Raw genomic sequence first — 21,427 nt, 5'->3', positions numbered from 1 at the left:
AGTTCGTAGGCTCTTGTAGCCACATATCATCAAATAAAAAAAAAATTACAGCACTTATTTACAATGATTGTGTTACTGCACAAAATTTGTACAGAAATCAGGTAAGCAATATTCATATTATGTCATATTATCAATAACATACATGCATCATTGGTATAGTTTTGAGCTTGGCTTGATGAGTTACCCCACAAATAATCCTGTATAACATTATGGAATGCAAGTAAGCAAAGTATGCTGGCTTTTTTATTTTTATATCACCTATGTCTGACAACATTTGCGTAGCAAATAGAGATTTGTTTAGATGCTGCAGCAGTTCTGCGGTATGCTCATCCCAGTTAAATTTATTATCAAGCTGTAATTCCAAGAGTTTAACACTGTCAAATTCTTCTATCTGCTTGTCATCAAATTATAGTCATATACTGGCAAGAAACGTTTTACAAGTTCTGAATTGCATATCGTATGTTTTTTCAAGGTTTAGTGAGAGCGAATTGACCAATAACCATTTGTTAATGTTGATGAAAATTTCATTAGTAGACCTTTCGAAAGCTATACTTGATTTACTATTTACTGCAATGTTTGTATCATCTGCAAACAAAACGTACTTGGCATCTGGTAATGTTAATGATGGAAGGTCATTCATACATACAAGAAAAAGTCAAGGCCCTAAGATGGAATCTTGAGGGACACCACATGTTATTGGTTCCCAGTTGGATGATACCTGATAGCTTAGTACAAGTCTCTTTAGTATTGACACCCTTTGTTTTCTGTCGAAAATGTAGGATTTGTAAGTACATGTCCAACGCTTGTGCAGTATAACGTAAGCATAAATTACGAAAATATTTAAATGTTTCAGTCTTATTTGTTGCTTCTTTGTACTAGGTTGGACTCTGAACGGCAGTCTTATTGAATATTTTGGCTCCAGTGAGTCTGTATTGAAAATTTCAGTATATCATTTACCTAGGCATATTCAATCAGAAGTTTTTTTTATTGTGTAAATGTAATCATAAATCACTCTTGATCATATCATTTAGTAAAGCTACTGAACACTGACCATATAATCTAGAGTACAACGTTTTAAATGCTCATTGTCTGTCGTGATTTATGTATGTAATTGCAGTGCCTACGTACATATGTATATTCCCCTATGCACGCTGGAACATTCATTAAAAATGTGAAAGTCAACACCTCCACTGATTCTTGTCATATTTTACCTGTTCTTCGACTGCGATGATGATAGTACTGACAGAATGAAAATGATGCACAGAATGGATTTATTATCTGCTGCTCTTTAAGGGATATTTATGTCACTAATTTTTGAAATTGGTGGCCATCCAACAGCAAATATTGTTAAGAGAGAGCGCCATTGAGTTTTAGAGGGCAACGACAATTCATGTAACTCCGAGCGTAATTGGTCCATTTTTGTATAGAAATTAAGGATGTTAGTTCCTTCCGTTTAGTTTAGAATTTAAATTGAAAGCGAGTCTTTTTTGTGTATTCGAAAAACAATATTTATTATCGCTGCTATTGACTTACGCAAAGTTTGTGATTTGAAAATTACAATAATAGAAAAGGACTGCATAAAGAAAGCTCCTCTAGTGATATGAATATTTACGCTTTAATGAAAATCTTTGAAAAAGCGAAATTGATTTTCACTGTGATGTGACTGCAAAATCTCTTGGTTGTTGAACTCCGCGAAAATGTTGATACTGGATATCTTTGATTAGTTTCTTAGTTATCTGGGATTGACGCAGTTAGCAACCAAAATAAAACAATGAGATGTGATTAGATGTGTGCGTTTGGTTCCCAAACAAATGACATAGTGCGGTGTATGCAGTTGTTTCGCGTTGTGGGTGGAGGTTTCACACATAAATACGAAATGCATTATTTATAGTTTTCTGTGAGAGAACTTTAGTGTGCAATCACTTTTGTTGTAGTGCGAATAGTGAATATAATAATGAGCGTCACTCAAGTTCAAGGAGGTTTGAGTAAACTAAAGAAAAAACACTTTAGAGTTAAACATCAAAAAGTCAAGCTCTTTAGGGCCAATGAACCGTTGTTGTCAGTATTTATGTGGGGTGTGAATCATACTGTAAGTATTGTTTTATATTCAGATAGTACAAAATGTTTTACGTCAGTTTGTTGTGATCTCTAATACTAAACGTGATGTGTTTTAAGCGGTCTTTTGTTGACGTGTGTATATTGTCTTAAGCAACTTCCCACCCTTCATTTATACTTTTGCCGTTGCTATTGACAGTGTATATGCTTTCAGATTAACGAACTAAGTCATGTTACGATCCCGGTAATGCTACTGCCAGATGATTTCCGAGCCTATTCCAAGTTGAAAGTGGACAACCACTTGTTCAACAAGTAAGTTTCCCAACAGTACTTTGTGGTAGAGTTCTATTAGTAATTAGCATGCCAACAGAACTCTTGCTACCTGTATTGCATTCTCTCATGGAACATTTTTGTCTTGAGGACTGTGTCAGTGATGGTTACTACATTTCCAGCAGTAACTGTGCAGTTTTGCAGCATATATTTTACTCGGAGTTTACGGGCTGTCTCATGAATTGTTTTTATAGTACAGAGTCGGTCCCTTGATGTGGACCGCTTTTGAAACACAGTCTTTGTAAATATATGAAGGTTTTGACCTAATTTTGAATACTACATTGACTGTTCAATGTTCTTCTCTTGCTAGATAGCGCTAGGTTCTTACAAAATACCAGTCCTAAAATTGTAAATAAGTAATTTTTTGTTATCTCATTGGCAGTGATATCATGATCGCTTTTACTTGGCAGATTGTTAAGCTATAATAATCATTTCATGCACAGTTAACATTTGAGAGATTAGCTGCTTGTTAATATGTGTGTCGCATAGGACTGTATGTAACACTGGTATGTAAAATATTTTATTTAAAAAATTAAGTTGAAGTGTATTGTGGGTATTAGTTACTTGACATATTGTGTCAGTGTGTTTAAATAAACTCTTAAGTGCCAGATATCACAAAGAACATGCTTTCTGCTTTGAGACAACTGACAGTCAAGTCGGACTTTTCATGTACAATGTTTGAACATGAGAATTGAAATATGCACGAATGCAGTACTGTAGTTAAAAAAAATTAAAACATGTGGCATTAATAATCAAATCAAATAGAATTTACATTTTATACTGTGTCTTGCTATAACGGATGGAAATCTCCATGTATTTTTAAAGCTGAATTTGGCGTCGTCAGTTCTTACTGAGTGTAGCTCCAACATAATAACTTAGGGTAAGAGTTATGTAGTGCCACCTCCTTTTCTTGCATTTTTCATGGTCTGTTGTGATTCATGTACACCCAACAAAATTCATGAAAATTGTCTCTTATCACATGCTGTGAATGTATCTTTCTGTTATAGTTTCTACAACGTAAAGTGTCTTAATTACAGACATAGTTATCAAGCTGTAGTAAAGATCAGTGGGTTGTCACAACATGTATTTTATGCTCGTATTCTGCCTGACTCAACTCTCAGCCAAATTATCACATTGCAACCTAATTTAAACCTTGGACTAATCTGCAGGATTTTCTGTCACTACAACCAACTGAGTTTATCGAAAGGCATTCTTCTGATGCAAAATTCGTTAATGGAACTATGAAGGGGGAAAATGATAAGTGTTATTAGATGTGCTATGTGTCACTCACTGTAACATGGGTTGTGGAGTGTAGATGTAGACATTGTGATTACAACATGGTAGTGGCAAGGGGTGGTGCAGGGATCAATGTTGCTTGCATGCAGCCAGATGTGTTTGACAAGGCTGAGCGTGTCGACAGAAGCGTCCGATCCCATGCGTCGGCTTTGACCCGTGACGTAAGGGTGTTGTCGTGTGCGACGTCATGACGGCGCGGAGTTTGGTTTGAGTGTGGCTGTCTCCAGTTCTGTTTTATCTTATTTTGTTTACTTTTCTGATCTGTTCGTTCTATCTCGTGAGATTTTTTTTTTTTTAATTTAAAAACGCTTATTACTTATTTTAATTATCTGTTTCCTCCAATTTCTGTTTTAGTTTATTATATTTATCTTTCTGATCTGTTCGTTCTATCCCGTGAGATTTTTTTTTTAAAAAAAGACAAAAAACACTAATCAGCTACTGAAGCATCTTTATCTTCTATGGGTTGCAGGGGTTACGACCGCTGGGGAGGTGGGTGGGTATTCATGCATGGCTGTCTTCACTTACACGTTGTAGCTACGCAAGACGTCTGAATTTGTTTATATTTAGTTTGCCACCCCCCCCCCACCCAAAACACCCCATTTCCCGCACTTGTCCCGTTAGTGTCATTAGGCTTCTTGTGGAAAGTGTGTGTGTTTGTTTTTGTTTCCGCCATATTTGTGACGTCATGGGTCAAAGCAGACGGGCGGGATCGGACGCTTCCGTATTTCCGGCTGAGCATGTATCTACGGAATATGCAACACTACAAGACTGTAGCACTTAAGAAACAACTATGATTGATTGCCACCCTCTACCACTCAACTATTTTAAATGTCAATCACGAAGCTATTTTGTCATAGTATATTATGTAGATATTAGTGCATAAATATAAGGGGCTGTATAATTAAAAAACATATCAAGTGGAGCAGCCTGTAGCCCAGTCAAACATTCAGTTACACAATATGTAATATGAAGAATGTTTGCGAATTTGATGGTGTGCCACCTGGAGTAGTAGTGGGGGAAGAACTGGAGAAATTGCTGTGTAGATGTTTAGGGAGCAGTCAGATTACTGAAGAGTAGACCATTAATTACTGGGAACAGTTTGTGACAGTGGTAAATGTATTTGATATTCCATTACCATTATTCATATTTAAAGAAATTGCTTCACAACATAATTGATGGTCTCAGAAAGTGTATTTAAAAAAAATTATTGGAATCTAAAACTGTGGTAATGATGGTTAAGTATTGTTTGCTTGAGAAGAACTATAAGCAATAAATAATAAGTATTCACGAAAACTGCTCAAAGTAATGTGACCCCTTTCATTATTTGTTTCCGAGGGTGTGTAACAGAAAGATACATTTAGATTACAGGCAGTAAGGGTGGATGGGTGTGGGGTATAAATATGACCTCCTTACGAAATAAACCGTTCCTCCACAAACACATGTTGTGATTGTTATTTGAGTAAAGACATGGCAGCAGCTCATGGACACAACTTCAGTTTGAAATTTGAGAGGTCTTATAAATTGGATCTAGTAGTTCTGTTTGAATGAAGGCTGTTGTAACAGCTTACAGTGAACCCATTGTCTCTTCCTCTGTTTTAGGTATTCTAAATTGTCTGTAATTATATACCCCGAGAGAAAAAAGGGCACACCACAAAGGAATTATCTGAAAGGGACGGAAATCAATTGATGAGGTTTACATGTACAGGCAAACAAATGTTTACATCTTCAGAAAAAATGGACGAATGTTTCATTCAAGAGAAAGAGCTTCACAAGTTGAGTGAGTCAATAATGTGTTGATCTACCTCTGGCCCTTACGCAAGCAGTTATTTGGCTTTCCATAGGTTGATAGGGTTGTTAGATGTCCTAGTGAGGGAAGGATATTGTGCCACATTCTGTACAATAGGTGCATTAGATCGTCAAAATTCATCACTGGTTGGAGAGCCCTCTCATAATGCTCCAAATGTTCTCAATTGGGAAGAGATCTGGTTAACTTTTACTGGCTAAGGTAGGGTTTGACAAACACAAAGATAAGCAGGAGCATTATCTTGCTGAAATGTAAGTCCTGGATGAAGGACAACAAAATGGGGTGTAGAATATTGTGGACGTACTACTGTGCCATAAGGGTGCCACATATTTCAACCAAGAGGATCATGCTATGAAACAAAATGGCATCCCAGACTATCACTCGTAGTTGTATGGCAGAGAATGGCCAGGCAGGTATGCCACTTCTGCCTGGTTTGTCTCCAGACTTGTCTTTGCTGGTCATCAGGGCAAAGTGGGATTCATCAGGCTCAATTCAGAGTCACTGAAGACAGTAATTCTACTCCAGTCGATGAGATTGCAGGCTGAAAGTGCATGATGCCACTGAAAATGCTCTTGTTGGTGTACATAGGTCAATGGTAGATGGTGCAAGGGGTGCGGTGAGCTCAGCCCCTTTTCTGTGAGCTACCTATTAATGGTCCTTGTGGTCACTGAAGTACCAGTTGCACATTGGATCAATGATAATGGTCAATTTATGGTTTTGAATGCCTCTCTGATTATTGCTTGGTCCTCATGTTCTGTCATATCTCTAAGTTGACCACTTTCTTCTTGATTATGTGTTTGGCCATGATTCACACCTTCCTGTCACCTTTGTTGAATAGTGACATTGCTCCTATTCAAATGTAGGGTGATTTGCTGATTAGTCCAACCGGCTACTTTTATCCCAACTACATGTCCTCTCTTAAATGCTGACATCTGTCACATTGTTCAACTGCCTGCCTGTGAGGCATATCCACTGTTAATCTGAGTTTCCGGTATGACTTTATGCCCTGGTACCGACATGTCCCCTGTTTACACCCTTGCCAGTTGCGGAGTGAAATTGTGCTGCAGTATCACACATGCATCCATTAGCTGCCAAAGTTTATAATTTTGCATTTACCTTCGATATCTGGAGGAGTATCGACTTGTGACAAATTTGCACGATTTGTGACAAATTTGCATAACTCCTTCGTGGTGTGTTGTTTCTTTTTTCCATAGAGTGCATTTTGAAATACAATGACACAGTCTACAAATGACGACCTTTTTAGCCCTGATTACACCATGTAACAAACACAAAACATGTTTTGACTAACTGTAGCCATATTGTGATGTTGTAAAGAAGTAGCTTATACTATTTAACTGTTCGTGAATTCTTCATTACTTTCACTGTTGCATCTAATTTGAAAGTTAAGTAGTTGTTATTGTGGTTTTCAGTCATAGTCAAATTGTATCAGAAAGCTTTTTCCTCCCCATTTCAATAACCTACATCTTTGTTTGTTAATCAATGTACCTATCTTCTTGTCAGTGCTGTGTGGTGTCAGTTTTTCAGTTCCATATAAAGCTACATGCCAGACAAATAATTCTGTAACACTTAAATTTGTGTTTAATGTTAACAGATTTCTCTTTTTTAGAGTTTTTTTCCTTGCTATTGCCAATCTGTATTTTATATCCCCTCTAATTTGGCAACCATCAGTTACTTTGCTGTCCTAATAATAAACTCATCTATTATTATTTTATGTCTCATTTCCTAATCCAAGTACTTCAGCATTGCCTAATTTCATTTGACCCCACTACTTTATTCTTGTTTTACATTTTTTGTTGTTCATCGTGTAACCTCTTTTCAAGACATCTGTTAGAATTAGAATGCCATTGGTAAACCTTAACATTTTTTATATTTTTTCCCTCTACTTTAAAGAAGTGGTATGTGGATAAGTTGAAAATAATTAATTTCCTGTCTTTCAGGTTTTCTTCTCTCTCTCTCTCTCTCTCTCTCTCTCTCTCTCTCTCTCTCTCTCTCTCTCGACAACATTCTTCGTAGTAGACACCACCTGGAGATCTGAAAAGGAGGCTATTTTACCCCTTGAATATTTTAGGCAGGGTAACCTTCATTAAACTGTAGATGAAGTACATGAAATTGCTTCCTGCAGCTAATACATTTAATTTTACAGTGTGAAGTATATATTTGGTGAGAGGGGGGACTTGAAATGTAGTACTTGCCAACCTGATTTGTTTTCTTACAAGTGATGAAATACACCTGGAGTATGTTGCTGATATTTCTCCAGTATTGTGCAAATCCAGATCATATTTGGGTTGTATTGTATGAGTTCTGGAACTGAATTGCACTTTTCATAGCTTGGCTTCAGGTGGAGCTATGACATAATGTGGTCTAGTGCTTGGTCTTTGAACTTTTCACCACGTCATCAAGATAGTAATTGCATTAATTGTGAAGAATTTCAGTAAATTGTAAGTGGCATATAAGAATTTATGTCTCTTTCTCTTCACTATCTCCTGCAGAGCATAGAATTGAACAATTGTCATGTTCATAGAAGTACTGTTTATTTGCACAGTGATAACTGCCAGAAAAAGGTTCGAAGATCCCTTAAACTGTGCCACTCAGCTCATTGAAATTACTATTACTTCATTGTGCTGATTGTTCCATCATTGCTGGATATGATGTAAAGTGCATTACAAAAGTGTCATTTCATCGTGAACAGTGGGAGAGAGCCCTGACTGCAGTGTGCACACTCATTATGTCCAACATGCTTGCCAAGCATGTAACTTTTGTTCTCTTAAGTCTGTTGCTGGAGATAGTTTAGTAAACATTATGATAATCATTAAAATACATTTTATCAAGTTGTTAAATATTTATTATTGATAAGAGTTATCAGGGAGCTGCATAAAACCAATCTCAGAACTGAAGACCACAACAACAACAACAAGAGTTATCAATGTTTTAGATTTTCTGTTATTTATGTTGACATAAATTTGCCTTTATCAGGGATAGAAAGTAAGTTTAAACATTTGTATTTATTAGCAGGTAATATTTAATATCCAGAAAATGGAAGAAACGGGACTTACAAACATTGGTGGTTTTTACACACACACACACACTCTCTCTCTCTCTCTCTCTCTCTCTCTCTCTCTCTCTCTCTCTCTCTCTCTCTCTCTGTGTGTGTGTGTGTGTGTGTGTGTGTGTGTGTGTGTGTGTGTGTGTGTGTGTGTGTGTGTGTGTGGGGGGGGGGGGGGGCGCGCACGCATGAAGTTACTGTGTGTACAGTAGAGTAAATATGGTGCATATGACATATGTTATAAAAACCATAAAGAGGCTCTATTTAAGATTGAAGCATGTTTCAAGTCAGATGAATCCACAGAGGCCTAATGAAAAACAGCTAATATAGTATTGTGTAATATTGTATGCAAGCCTCATTCCATTGCTCACCTGTGTGTCCGCTCGATGCTCCTGCTGTGAAGTTACGGTGGCAGTTCTGTGTATTATGTTTAAATGGTACATTTCTTGGTGCCTGCCCAAAGCTGGTATTCGAATCCAGATCTCCTGCTCACTAAGCAGATGCACTAACACCTATGCCACTCTGGCATAGTGGCTTCTGGATTGAGGAGGGAGCCATGCTAGGGTAGTCAGTGCAGTTGTGCCAAGACACTGCGAGAGTGGTGTAGTGGTTAGCTCATAAGCCTAATGAGCAGGAGACAGTTTCAAATCTTGGTACAAAGTTTCATTCGTCACTTGTGTCTGCATATGTACATCATAGATGTTTGAGACTTGAAAATGTCTCTGAATCATAAAGTTTCATTTGATTAAAGCACCTGTGTCTGGGTTTTAAGTAGGATTCCCCAATTTTGTTCGATGCTGAGCTGCTATTCCAATACAGATGGTGAGCCTCTGCTATGCTGTTTGAGTTTAGGGAGAATATCAAGTGGGCTGAGGGATGCATGCCAGGGTAGTCCATGCTGTTGTGCAAAGCCACTGTGCGAGGGCAGTGTAATGTGTAGCGCATCTGCCTAGTGAGCTGGAGATCTGGGTTCGAATTTCGAGCTTGGTACAAATTTTCATCCATCCCTTCAGTCTACATACATAAAAAAAATTAATCAACATTAAAAGGCCATTAAATCTGTAAACCATCAGGCGAACACACCTTAACTGCAAATGAAAAAACAGTACAATTTATGTAGAAAAATTAACAAATTTATCCAGTTGTCTGAGTGTCCGCGTGGGTGAGGCATGAAGACTGTGGGGTGCATTGCACTTCATATGTCTTACAGCCGTATGCTGTTCATTTAGTAATGCTGTTTCGGCGTTATCTGTATTGAGTTACTTTGTGAGACAGTATGGGGCATGAGGCATGGATATCGGCCGCTGAATTCCCTAGGTATCCTTTGCCTTCCTATATGGATCATGCTGGTAGTATTCGACATGCAGCTGCCAGTGGTTATATGGTAAGTTACTTTTTGCAATTTGGCAGAGGGCATTTCATTTTTTTGTAATGTCATTTATGCTATGATGTTGGCTTCGTCAAGCCCGTGTCACATCTCTGGCTGTTGATAGTAGATCGTGAGGTGACAATTTTCCATGTATGAGTACATATTTGTGAATTTAATTCTGTGTCTGGTCAGGCCCTTTTTAACTTATCATACTGCTTGACCCCATATCTTACATCCTCACCCACACAGGTTGGATAAATTCATTAATTTTTCAATGTGACTTGTGCGGTTTTGTCATGCTCAATGGAGGTATGTTCTACTGATGATCTACAGCCTTAACAGCTCTTCTAATGTTAATTAATTTAGTATAGTATCCTACTTAATCATCTTTAGTTCTTACGACACCACATGAAGATGGTCCCCCTGTGGGTCTGTGGGTTAGAATAGGCCCAAGGTATTCCTGCCTTTCATAAGAGGTGACTAAAATGAGTCTCTCACTTTTCGGCCCTATGAGTTCAGGTCCCATTCTATGGTTTGATCCGCCACTTTCAAAATTCTACAGAAGTGCGGGCCATAAGGGGAAGGACGCCTTACGTGGTGCACGAGTTATCCATAGTGCCCTTAGATTAGATGTCCTGAGTCTCTTGTCATGGCTTTGCATCTCGACCTGTGATTCAACTATTTGGGCGAGGACGCTTTGCGGGGTATGTCATCTTCTTCCAGTGTCTCCCTGTCCTCTTTCGCCCCCATGACAATATTGGATTTCTCTGCACCCAATATCCAGCACGGTAGCCAGCCCGTTGTGGTGGGGCTGTCATGTACCCATTTTGTGGTAGCCCCCTGACAACTCGGGGATCACACTGCTGATGATACCTGAGCTGTAAACTCCCCACGTATGTCAAGGAGTAGATGCCTGTCTTCCTGGGACATCAGGACTCCCGGCAACGGCCGTCATGGTAGTTCGCTTTTGCTGCGGCTGGGTGGCGCCCATGGGGAGAGCCCCTGATCGGAGTGGGTGGCATCAGGGCGAATGACCCGCAATGAAGTGGACTAAGTCATCTCTTGCTGGCGACTGTACAGCACCAGCAGTCTCTAAGAAGGGCAAGATCAAATATAATGCTGACAGGTACAACCCTAAATCGTTTCCCCCCCTCGCTATACCATGGGAGGAACGTAGGGCTACAGAAGGGAGAGAGCCATATTCGCCTCAGTTTTTAGTCTGTAGCAGAACTGATGGGGACTCCTTTCTACCTATGAAGCCTCAGATTTTCATTGAACACCTTGAGGATAAGTTTGGAAAGTGACAGCGTTGTCCAAGATGCAAAATGGCGCAGGCTTGTTCAGACAACATCCCCAGCCCAATCCCGAGTGTTACTCACCTGTGACAAGCTGGGTGATATTCTTGTTTCTGTCACTCCCCAGAAAAGCCTCAACATGGTTCAGGGGATCATTTTCCTTCACGATCTCTTGCAGTTTGACGATGAGCTCCATGCCAATTTAGAACTGTGGAGTGCTAATTTCATCTGGGGCCTTTACAGGGGACCCAAAGACAACAGGGTTGCTACCGGTGCCTTCAACTTGGCTTTTGAGGGTGATTCGTTGTCTGGAAAGGTCAAGGTGATGGTTTACCGCTGTGATATTAAACCGTACACGTCCCTCCCCCTATGTGGTGCTTTAGGTGCTGGAGGTTCGTGCACATCTTCCCGCTGCACTTCCAGTGCCACATGTTGAGACTGCGGACGAGAAGAGAGAGAGCAAGCCAACTAAGAAGAAGTCTGCTAAGAAACGGGACCCTCTGGTGGCCACATCACCACCACTCCCTATCAGTTCTGCATCTGAGGATGCGGTGGAGATCTTAGAGCATCCCCTGTGGACCTGGATCTCACTGATGCCTCATCCATCATAGAAATGGCTACAAATACTCAGTTGGTCGCAGCAGGTGACCCTGAGGCGTAACCTGCCTCCTTGCACACTTCATGCTTTCCCAGCCTCACGATAATGTCATCCTCCAGTGGAATTGTGGCGGTTTTTTCCACCACCTAGCTGAGCTACAGCAACTCTTAAGCCTACTTTCTGCATCGCCCTTGAGGAAACCTGGTTCCCAAAAATGCGGACCCCTCCACTCCACGGCTATAGGGGATTTTACAAGAACTGAAGTGACTATAATAGTGTGTCAGGTGAAGTTTGTGTCTATGTCTTGAACTCGGTATGCAGTGAACCTGTGCTCCTTCAAACCCCTCTTGAAGCTGTGGCTCTCAGAATGAGGACGATGTAGGAAATAACTGCCTGCAAAGTATATCTTCCTCCAGATGGTGCAGTACCCCTGAATGCATTGTCTGCACTGATTGATCAACTCCCATAAACCTTTCCTACTTTTGGGAGATTTTAATGCTCATAACCCCTTGTGGGGTGGCACCCTGCTTACTGGCCGAGGCAGAGATGTCGAAAATTTACTACCACAACTCGACCTCTGCCTCTTAAATACATGTGCCCCCACACATTTTAGTGTGACACATGGCACATATTTGGCCGTTGATCTCTCGGTTTGCAGCCCTGGCCTTCTTCCATCTATTCACAGGAGAGCATGTGACGACATGCGTTGGTAGTGACCACTTCCCCATCTTCCTGTCACTGCCCCAGCGTCAGGCTCATGGATGCGTGCCCAGATGGGATTTAAACAAGGCAGACTGGTAAGCTTTCACCTCTGCTGTCACCGTTGCATCTCCCCCACATGGTAACATCAATATGGTGATTGAGCGGGTAACTACAACAATTGTTTCTGCGGCGGAAAACCCGATCCCTCGATCTTTACGGTGCCCCCAGGGAAAGACAGACCCTTGGTGGTCGCCGGAAGTCGCTGAGGCAATTAAGGAGCATTGGCGAGCTCTCCAGCAGCATAAGCGGCACCCTTTCCTGAAGCACTTCATAGCCTTTAAGCGGCTCTGTGTCTGCGTATGCCAGCTTATCAAAAGATGGAAACAGGAGTATTGGGAGAGACACATCTGGACCATTGGGTGCCCTACATCACCTTCCCAAGTCTAGGCAAAGATCAAACGAGTTTTTGGGTACCAGACCACAACAGGTGTTCCTGGTGTTAACGTAAATGGCGTGTTATCTATCAAAGCAAACGTGATTGCCGAGCACTTTGCTGAACACTATGTTCACATGCTTCTGTGTCGGAGAATCACCCCACAGCCTTTCGCATTCTCAAACAGCAGATGGAAGGGAAAATCCTCTCGTTCACTACATGCCTCAGTGAACCCTATAATGTCCCATTTACAGATTGGGAGCTCCTCAGCGCCCTTTCACATTGCCCCGACACAGCTCCTGGGCCAGATTGGATCCACAGTCAGATGATTAAACATCTTTCATCTGACTAAAAGCGACATCTCTTCATGATCTTCAACAGGATCTGGTGTGGTGGCGTCTTTCCATTGCACTGAAGGGAGAGCACCATCATACCAGTGCTGAAACCTGGCAAAACCCGCTTGATGTGGATAGCTATCGGCCCATCAGCCTCACCAACATTCTTTGTAAGCTGCTGGAACATATGATGTGTCGGTTGGCTTGGGTGCTGGAGTCACATGGCCTACTGGCTTCGTGCCAGGGCGGTTTCCACCTGGGTTGCTCTACCACAGATAATCTTATGTCCCTCTAGTCTGCCATCCAAACAGCCTTTTCCAGATGCCAACACCTTGTTGCCGTCTTTTTTGATTTACAAAAAGCGACATTGTATCCTTGTTATAGTATACGAGTGGGGTCTCCAAGGCGTACTCCCGATTTTTATCCAGAATTTCCTGTCGCTTCGTACTGTCTGTGCCCAAGTTGGTGCCTCCCATAGTCGTCCCCCCCCCCCCCCCCCCCCCCATATCCAGGAGTATGAGGTTCCGCAGGGCTCTGTATTGAGAGTATCTCTATTTTTAGTGGCCATTAATGGTCTAGCTGCAGCTGTAGGGCCATTCGTCTCACCCTCTGTATGCAGACGATTTCTGCATTTCATACTGTTCCACCAGTATTGGTATTGCTGAGTGGTGCCTACAGGGAGCCATCCACAAGGCGCAGTCATGGGCTCTAGCCCGTGGCTTTCAGTTTTCGGCCGCAAAGTCGTGTGTCATGCACTTCTGTTGAGGTTGTACTGTTCATCTGGAACCAGAACTTTACCTTTTTGATGATCCTCCTCACTGTAGTGGAGACATATCGATTTTTACCACTGGTTTTCGATGCCTGATTGACTTGGCTTCCTCACATTTGTCAGCTTAAGCGGAAGTGCTGGCAGCACCTCAATTCCCTGCACTCCCTGAGCAACACCAACTGGGGTGCAGATCGCTCTATGCTGCTGCAGCTCTACAGAGCCCTTGTTCAATCCCGCCTTGACTATGGGAGTCTGGTTTATGGTTCGGCAGTGCCCTCAGCATTGCATTTACTCGACCCAGTGCACCACTGTGGCATTCGACTAGCGACAGGAACTTTTAGGACAAGTCCGGTGACCAGCGTCCTGGCGGATGCTGAGTCCCCCCATTGCAGGTCAGGCGTGCTAACTGCTCACCAGTTACATTGCACACATTCGTAGTTCTCCTGCGCATCTGAATTATTGTCTCCTTATCGCACCCACGGCAGTTCATCTCCCGCATTGGCTGCCCAGGTCAGGGCTTACACTTGCAGTTCATGTCCAATCCCTTCTATCTGAACTGGAGCCCTCGCCTTTACCACCTATACTCGACCATTCGTGTACACCTCCATGGTGTACACCTAGGCCGCGGCTTTGCCTGGACCTTTCACATGGCTCAAAGGACTCAGTTCACCCTGCGGCTCTCTGTTGCCACTTCATCACGATTCTTGACATGTACTGAGGCCATGAAGTGGTTTACACCGATGGCTGATGGTCATGTAGGCATTGTGTATGTCCATGGAGGACATATTGAACAGCATTCTTTGCCAGATGGCTGCAGTGTTTTCACTGCAGAGCTAGTGGCTATATCTTGTGCTCTTGAGCACATCCATTCATGCCCTGGACAGTCGTTTCTTCTGTGTGCTGAATCCTTAAGCAGCCTACAAGCTATCGACCAGTGGTACCCTCGACATCCTTTGGTGGCGACCATCCAGAAGTCTATCTATGCCCTGGAATTGCCCAGTTGTTTAGTGGTGTTTGTGTGGACCCCAGGACATGTTGGAATTCCAGGCAACGAAATTGCTGACAGGCTGGCCCAAGAGGCTACTCGGAAACTGCTTATGGAGATCGGCATTCCAGTGAGTTACCTGTGTTCCTTTTTACGCCGCCAGGTTTTTTGGCTTTTGGAGACGGAATGGCATAGTCTCAGTAGGCACAACAAACTGCGTGCCATTAAGGAGACTATGAATGTGTGACAGTCCTCCATGCGGGCCTGTTGCAGGGACTCTGTGGTTCTCTGCCAGCCCCACATGGGCCACGCTTGGGTGATGCACAGCTACCTCTTGTGCCATGAAGACGTGCCTCAGTGTTGATGCGGCGCTCGGTTGACAGTGCCCCATATTCTGGTGCACTGTCCCACTTTGACTGCCCTGTGATGAAATCTTCAGTTACCGGACTCGTTGCTGCTAATTTTATCTGATAGTGCCTCATCGGCTGATTTATGAGGGTAATCCCAAAAGTAAGGTCTCCTATTTTTTTATAAGTACATAGACCTGTTTATTTCTACAATGGTTTACATCAGTTTACATCTTGAATATGTATCTATTTTTCGACATAATCACCATTTGTGTCGATGCATTTTTGTAGACGCTGTGGCAGTTTTTGTATTCCCATGTCATACCAGCTCGCCGCCATGCTGTTCAGAAAACCATGAACCTCTTTTTTCACCTCGTCGTCGGAGCTGAATCGCTTTCTGGTCAAATGTTCTTTTAACCTAGGGAACAGGTGATAGTCACTGGACGCCAAGTCAGGACTATAGGATGGGTGGGTGATTATGTTCCACCGAAACTGTTGCAGGAGAGCGACGGTTTGCTGAGCGATGTGTGGGCGAGCATTGTCATGGAGAATGTGTATGCCCTTGCTCAACATTCCTCTTCTCCGGTTCTGAATTGCCCATTTGAGTTTTTTCAGAGCCTCACAGTACCTGTCAGAGTTAATTGTGGTCCCAGTGATTCAGCTCCGACGACTAGGTGAAAGAAGAGGTTCATAACTTTCTGAACAGCATGGCGGTGAGCTGGTATGACATGGACATACGAAAACTGCCATAGGGTCTACAAAAATGCATCGACAGAAATGGTGATTATGTCAAAAAATAGCTAAATGTTCAAGCTGTAAATTGATGTAAACCATTGTAGAAATAAACAGGTCTATGTTCTTATTAAAAAAAAAATAGGAGACCTTACTTTTGGGATTACCCTCGTAGTTTTACGCTTTATTCGTGAGGGTGGGTTTTATCATTTGATCTAGGTTTTAGCGCATGTCGTTTGTCCCTCTGTGTCCTCCACCCTAGTGCTCTTAGGGTGGAGGTTTTAATGTATTGCGGAGTGGCTGGCTTCTCCTTTTTATACTAATGGTCAGCCAGCCATGGTTATCTGGTTTGTTGTTTTAGTCTCTTCTACCTGTTACTTGCGTTTCTGTGGTTTTCTTCTTTCCTTTTGTCCATTTAAGTGATTGTTGCCCTTCTGTCGTTCTTGTAGTTTTTCCTTTCTCTCTGCTTTGTGTTGTCAGTCTCGCTTGTTTTCTTCTCAACCCTGTTGCATTGTTTTATTCACAACGAGGGACCGATGACCTAGCAGTTTTTTGCCTTCCTACCTCTTTTAAACCAACCAGCCAACCTGAAGATGGGATTAGTGTCCTGAAATGCCACCCGGAGTGGCTGAGCAGTTCTAGGCGCTACAGTCTGGAACTGCGCGACTGCTACAGTCGCAGGTTCGAATCCTGCCCCGGACGTGGGTGTGTGTGATGTCCTTAGGTTAGTTAGGTTTAAGTAGTTCTAAGTTCTAGGGGACTGATGACCTCAGCAGTTAAGTCCCATAGTGCTCAGAGCCTTTTTTTGTCCTGAAACACAGATGGTATACATCCCTTTATCCAAGTAAAGGAACTCTGATATTACAACTACAGTGGATTTTATTCACTACGGACAATATGTTTTATAGCTTTATCACTGTCTATTATTATTATTATTATTATTATTATTATTATTATTATTACTATTATCATCATCATCATCATCATCATCATCATCATCTATATTGGCTGAGGTTACTTTGAAGACACAACCAGCTGTAGGTGTAACAGTACAGAGTTAAAGCAACTTTCAAGTTAAATGTACATAGTAATCTTAGCTGTGGGGATAACCAATATGCAGAGGAGACTGTCTCCATAATAATATTTGACCTCTTGGGCTTTTAGTACCAAGTTTGAATATGTATCTCAGCTTCATTTAAATATTCTGTATCAGTTTGTACTAACTTATAATGAATCGGTAGAGTAAGGTGGTCGCACTTGTAGGTAGGGGAAAACCCCTTGCAACCAGTTTCCTGTGCAGTACTTCTTGTACTTCCTTGTATGTAATGCATGTCAATGTTACATGATTCATATATGCCATGCAGGGTAATCCTCGATACAATGTCCAAAAACTAGAATTTTTATTTGATTTAAATGTGCGTGGTAACATCCATGCACCAGCCTCTTACAAATACTGGACATCATGTGATGTTTACTTAGCTTCACACAGTCAAGGGAAGATACTTGGCTGTGTGGCTGCTAGGTGTCTCCCCTTATGTTGCGGAGACATGTGCCATTCACGGTTCCACTCGTGGTAAGCAGCTTTCTTGATTGAAAGTTTGAAATCAGTGAGAGTGATAGGTGTTCAGTGGAACTGTCATTCAGTAATGCTCCTCTTTGCTAGGTAGTCAACTATTTCATTATATTAAATGCCCTGATGATCTTTTATCTATAGGAAGGGGACATCTATCTCATTTTCCTTGCTTCTGTGATGGTATCCAATATATCCAAAATACACCACATTTGTTAGTCTGCCCCTGTCAAATTGTTCATAACACTTTAGGAGCCTGTGAATATCAATATGAGCTTCAATATTTGTATGCCTTACCGAATGGCCTCCCATATGGCCAATAGCACCACTGTATGGATAGAAGTTTCAGGTGGAAGTGCAATACTTTTCTAGATGCCAATGGCAAGGCTGAAGAAAGCGTATCCCACACCCTCATCTGTTTTAGAGCCATCTATGTATATACGAGTGTGCTGTGGCCAATATCGTTCTATAAATTTCTCTAACTCAAAATTGAGTACTATTTTTTCGAAACTTGCTTTCTGCAAAATTGTAATTTTACAGGAAACGCAAAAGACTGTTTAACAGTTTGTATTTGGATGAAAACTTTGTGAACTTCACTTGTAATGTATTCATTTTTAAATAGTGATTGATTCATCCATAAATCAAAAGATCAATCTGTATATTTAAAAAAGACCAGGAAAAATATCAAATTATTTCAAAACTTGCTTTCTGTATAACATACTGTTGTACAAATTTGTTTCCTGTCATCAATTTACCAAAGAAACACAATAAACAAGTAAATTACATACAAATTTTTTAAGTATTACTGATGTAGGATGCAGTAATTGCATTAAAACAAACACTTAAATATTTTGAGTCATTCCACTTAGCATGTTTATAGTCTAGTGTCTCACTGTTTCCCTCAGCATCTACGTTTTCCATCAGCTCACTTATGTTTCAAAAGAGGACATGCAAATGATGACAGGCAGAGGTTAGTAGAGGTTAGAAAAGATTCAATGCACGAAGCATACAACAGCTACCACCTTAATACCTTGGCCAAAGATCTGGCTGAGGGGACAAAAAAATTCTGGTCCTATGTAAAATCTGTAGGTGGGTCTAAGGCTTCCATCCAGTCACTCACTGACCGGTCTGGTTTGGCAGAAGTTTTAAATTCCATGTTTAAGAAACTGTTCATGCAGGGGAATTGTACAAACATACCGTCGTTTGACCATTGCATAGAGTCCTGTATTTTTGTAAACAGTGTACATGATTTCTCACTTCTCTCCCTTGTGATCAGTCTACAATAAGTTGCTATATCAGTGAGTGTGTACTGTAATTTTATCTGGTTGACAGGATAGTTCTGTGAGTCGTGGAAGGAAGCTGTTTTAATCATCCCTCTTAATAGTTGGGAAGGACTGCACATGCATGACTAGTACTGTAGTGTTGCCCTCACATTGTCGATAATGTCAATGTCAAGGTGTTCTTTAAGTTTTGGAAACAGTTGAGAGTCAAATGGGGCCAAGTCGGGACTGTATGGACGATGATTGATGACAGTGCACCCAAAGCGTGCTGTTCCCCACACAATGACACAATTACATTACACACTGCCATGTTACACATTGCAATTTAGAGCTACATACAATTTGGAGCCCTGTAGAGGCAGAGGGCTGCAAATGTGTAGACATGAAGAATAAATACGTAGTACGTTAATAACATATGTTTTGTTTAAAAAGTTAGTGTGTCACACAAAAAATTCGGAGGCATTACTTTTCAGCGTTTCCTTGTTCTTGGAGGCATAATATCCTTAACCACTAATGGAATGCGTCTTCAGCAGTTGATTGCAGCCATTTAGGTCTTTTGGGATCTGTGTGACAAAATGTCTTTTAGAGATGGGTGCTAGAGTCATGCACAATGCAGGTTTCAGTCTGCCCAACCTGTGCCATGTGCATGCACTCTATGGGGTGAGCTAGCTGGCTAGCCCATCAGACTGTCAGTTCACCAGCCCACTGCACTACATGCTCTGCTTCCAGATTTACTGCTCCAGCTTTCTGCTTGTGCTGTGATGTGCATTGCTTCTGTTTGCAATGTTCTGAAATGTGTGGGGAGGAAATACAGTTTTGACAGTATATTCTACTTGACTTCTATTATGTGTCAGTGGATTCTTACATTGTGATTATCAGTGATTCCACCCACCAAGAATGCAGTGACTTGCATTCCATCCATGTGCTTGATTGGCACTGTTTGGAAATTAAGAAGTGAAATTTGAAAAATGTATCCAGAACATTGGTGTCACATAACCTCCTGTAATTGTAAAATATATGTTGTTGTTACTGTAACTGGCTGGCAGTAAAAAGAATGGGTGAACTGGCAATGAAGTGAAGCATGCACACTCAAAGATTCCACCTGCCCCTGCATAATTAATTGAAATAACAAAGATTCATATTCATGCAGGGCATAGTGCTGCAAAAGCCACAGGCTGGCGCAATGAATAACTTCAGTACATTGCTTTGCAGGCTCGTTAGCAACAAGCCGGCAAGGGGTGTCAATGCAGTTGGGCTGACTCAGTGGGCTGCACTTAGCCTTGCAGTTGTGCAAGCCAGCTTGTCTGGCCTATGTACCATACTGACCATATTGCAAAACAAGGATCAGGCAGGCTGAAACCTGCCTATGTTTGTCTCTAATGGGTGCGGCTGATTTAAAAGTTTTACACTGAAATAGGAATAGGTCTTCTTAAGAGGTGTTGAATTATTTTATAGTTGACAAATTTTCAAAAGGAATACATTTCAGATTTAACTTTTAAAATTTTAGTGGAGTTTGGACTGACAGTTTGAAGCTCATGATCTCCAATTCCTGGTGAGTTGTTTTCCCCAACCACATCTTCAGAATTCACCTTTCCAATGAGAACACTGTATTTACTGCAGAGCTGCATGCAATTGGGAAGGCAATAGAGTAGATGACGAAACATCAAAGCAACTAGTTCGTTACCTGCTTCGATTCCCTTAGTGACATATAAGCTGTACGCCAAATGTACGCAGTAGAAACAAAATTATCCAGAAATAAATCTACATATATACTCCACAAGCCATCTTATGGTGTGTAGCAGATGGTATTTTATGTAACATTCTCATGTATCCCCTTTCATGTTAACCGTGAGTGTTATGAGAGAAGAATAATGGATGTTCCGTCCCTTTTTGTAAACCACACTGTCATGTACAACACATGTCTTGTAGTTTCTGCCACTGGAATTGAATGATCCTTTCTGTGATGCTTTTGTGCTTATTAAATGAACATGTGCTCAAACACATTCACATATTCCTCTTGTTTTGTTCTGCTGTGTTTTGTCTATCAGTCCTATCTGGTAAGGGTCCCAGACTGCCAAGCAGTACTCAGGTATATGTTGAATGAGGGTTTTATAAGTTATCTCCTTCGTGGGTGGACCACACTTCCTGAGAATTCTTCCAGTTAATCTCTTTTTGGAATCTGCCTTTCCTATGTTTGGTTTTATTTGGCTGTTCCACTATATCTTGCTCTACACACATACTCCCAGGTATTTAATTCATACGACTGTCTGTAGTGGTTATTTGACAGCTGTGTTATCAGACAGTAATGCGTCTTGTCGCTTATTTGTGTTACATTTGTTTAAGTTGAGAGATGAGGAAAAACAAAAATTGGCCAGGACACTGGCTGAGAAGAGACTGCATCATAACAGACACATTAGAAGGGATAGTGGCATGGAAAAGGACCAGAGGAGCAGTGCAACTGCA

The 21,427-nt window shown here is 41.4% G+C and overlaps 1 protein-coding gene across 2 annotated transcripts in view; it reads left to right on the top strand.

The window, feature by feature from the left end:
• The first annotated feature begins 1,620 nt into the window (after positions 1–1,620).
• The window catches only part of LOC126184873 (phosphatidylinositol 5-phosphate 4-kinase type-2 alpha), a 100,578-nt gene continuing 80,771 nt past the window's right edge, over positions 1,621–21,427 (top strand). For both annotated transcript variants that reach the window (XM_049927496.1, XM_049927497.1), the window contains exons 1-2: positions 1,621–2,089; positions 2,270–2,367. In XM_049927496.1, the coding sequence (XP_049783453.1) occupies positions 1,955–2,089; positions 2,270–2,367 (233 nt within the window). In that variant the 5' untranslated portion in view covers positions 1,621–1,954. The remainder of the gene's footprint in view (positions 2,090–2,269; positions 2,368–21,427) is intronic.

This window comes from Schistocerca cancellata, chromosome 4, assembly GCF_023864275.1.
Source record: "Schistocerca cancellata isolate TAMUIC-IGC-003103 chromosome 4, iqSchCanc2.1, whole genome shotgun sequence".
Lineage (NCBI taxonomy): Eukaryota > Metazoa > Arthropoda > Insecta > Orthoptera > Acrididae > Schistocerca > Schistocerca cancellata.
This window is presented reverse-complemented; position numbering and strand designations above follow the sequence as displayed.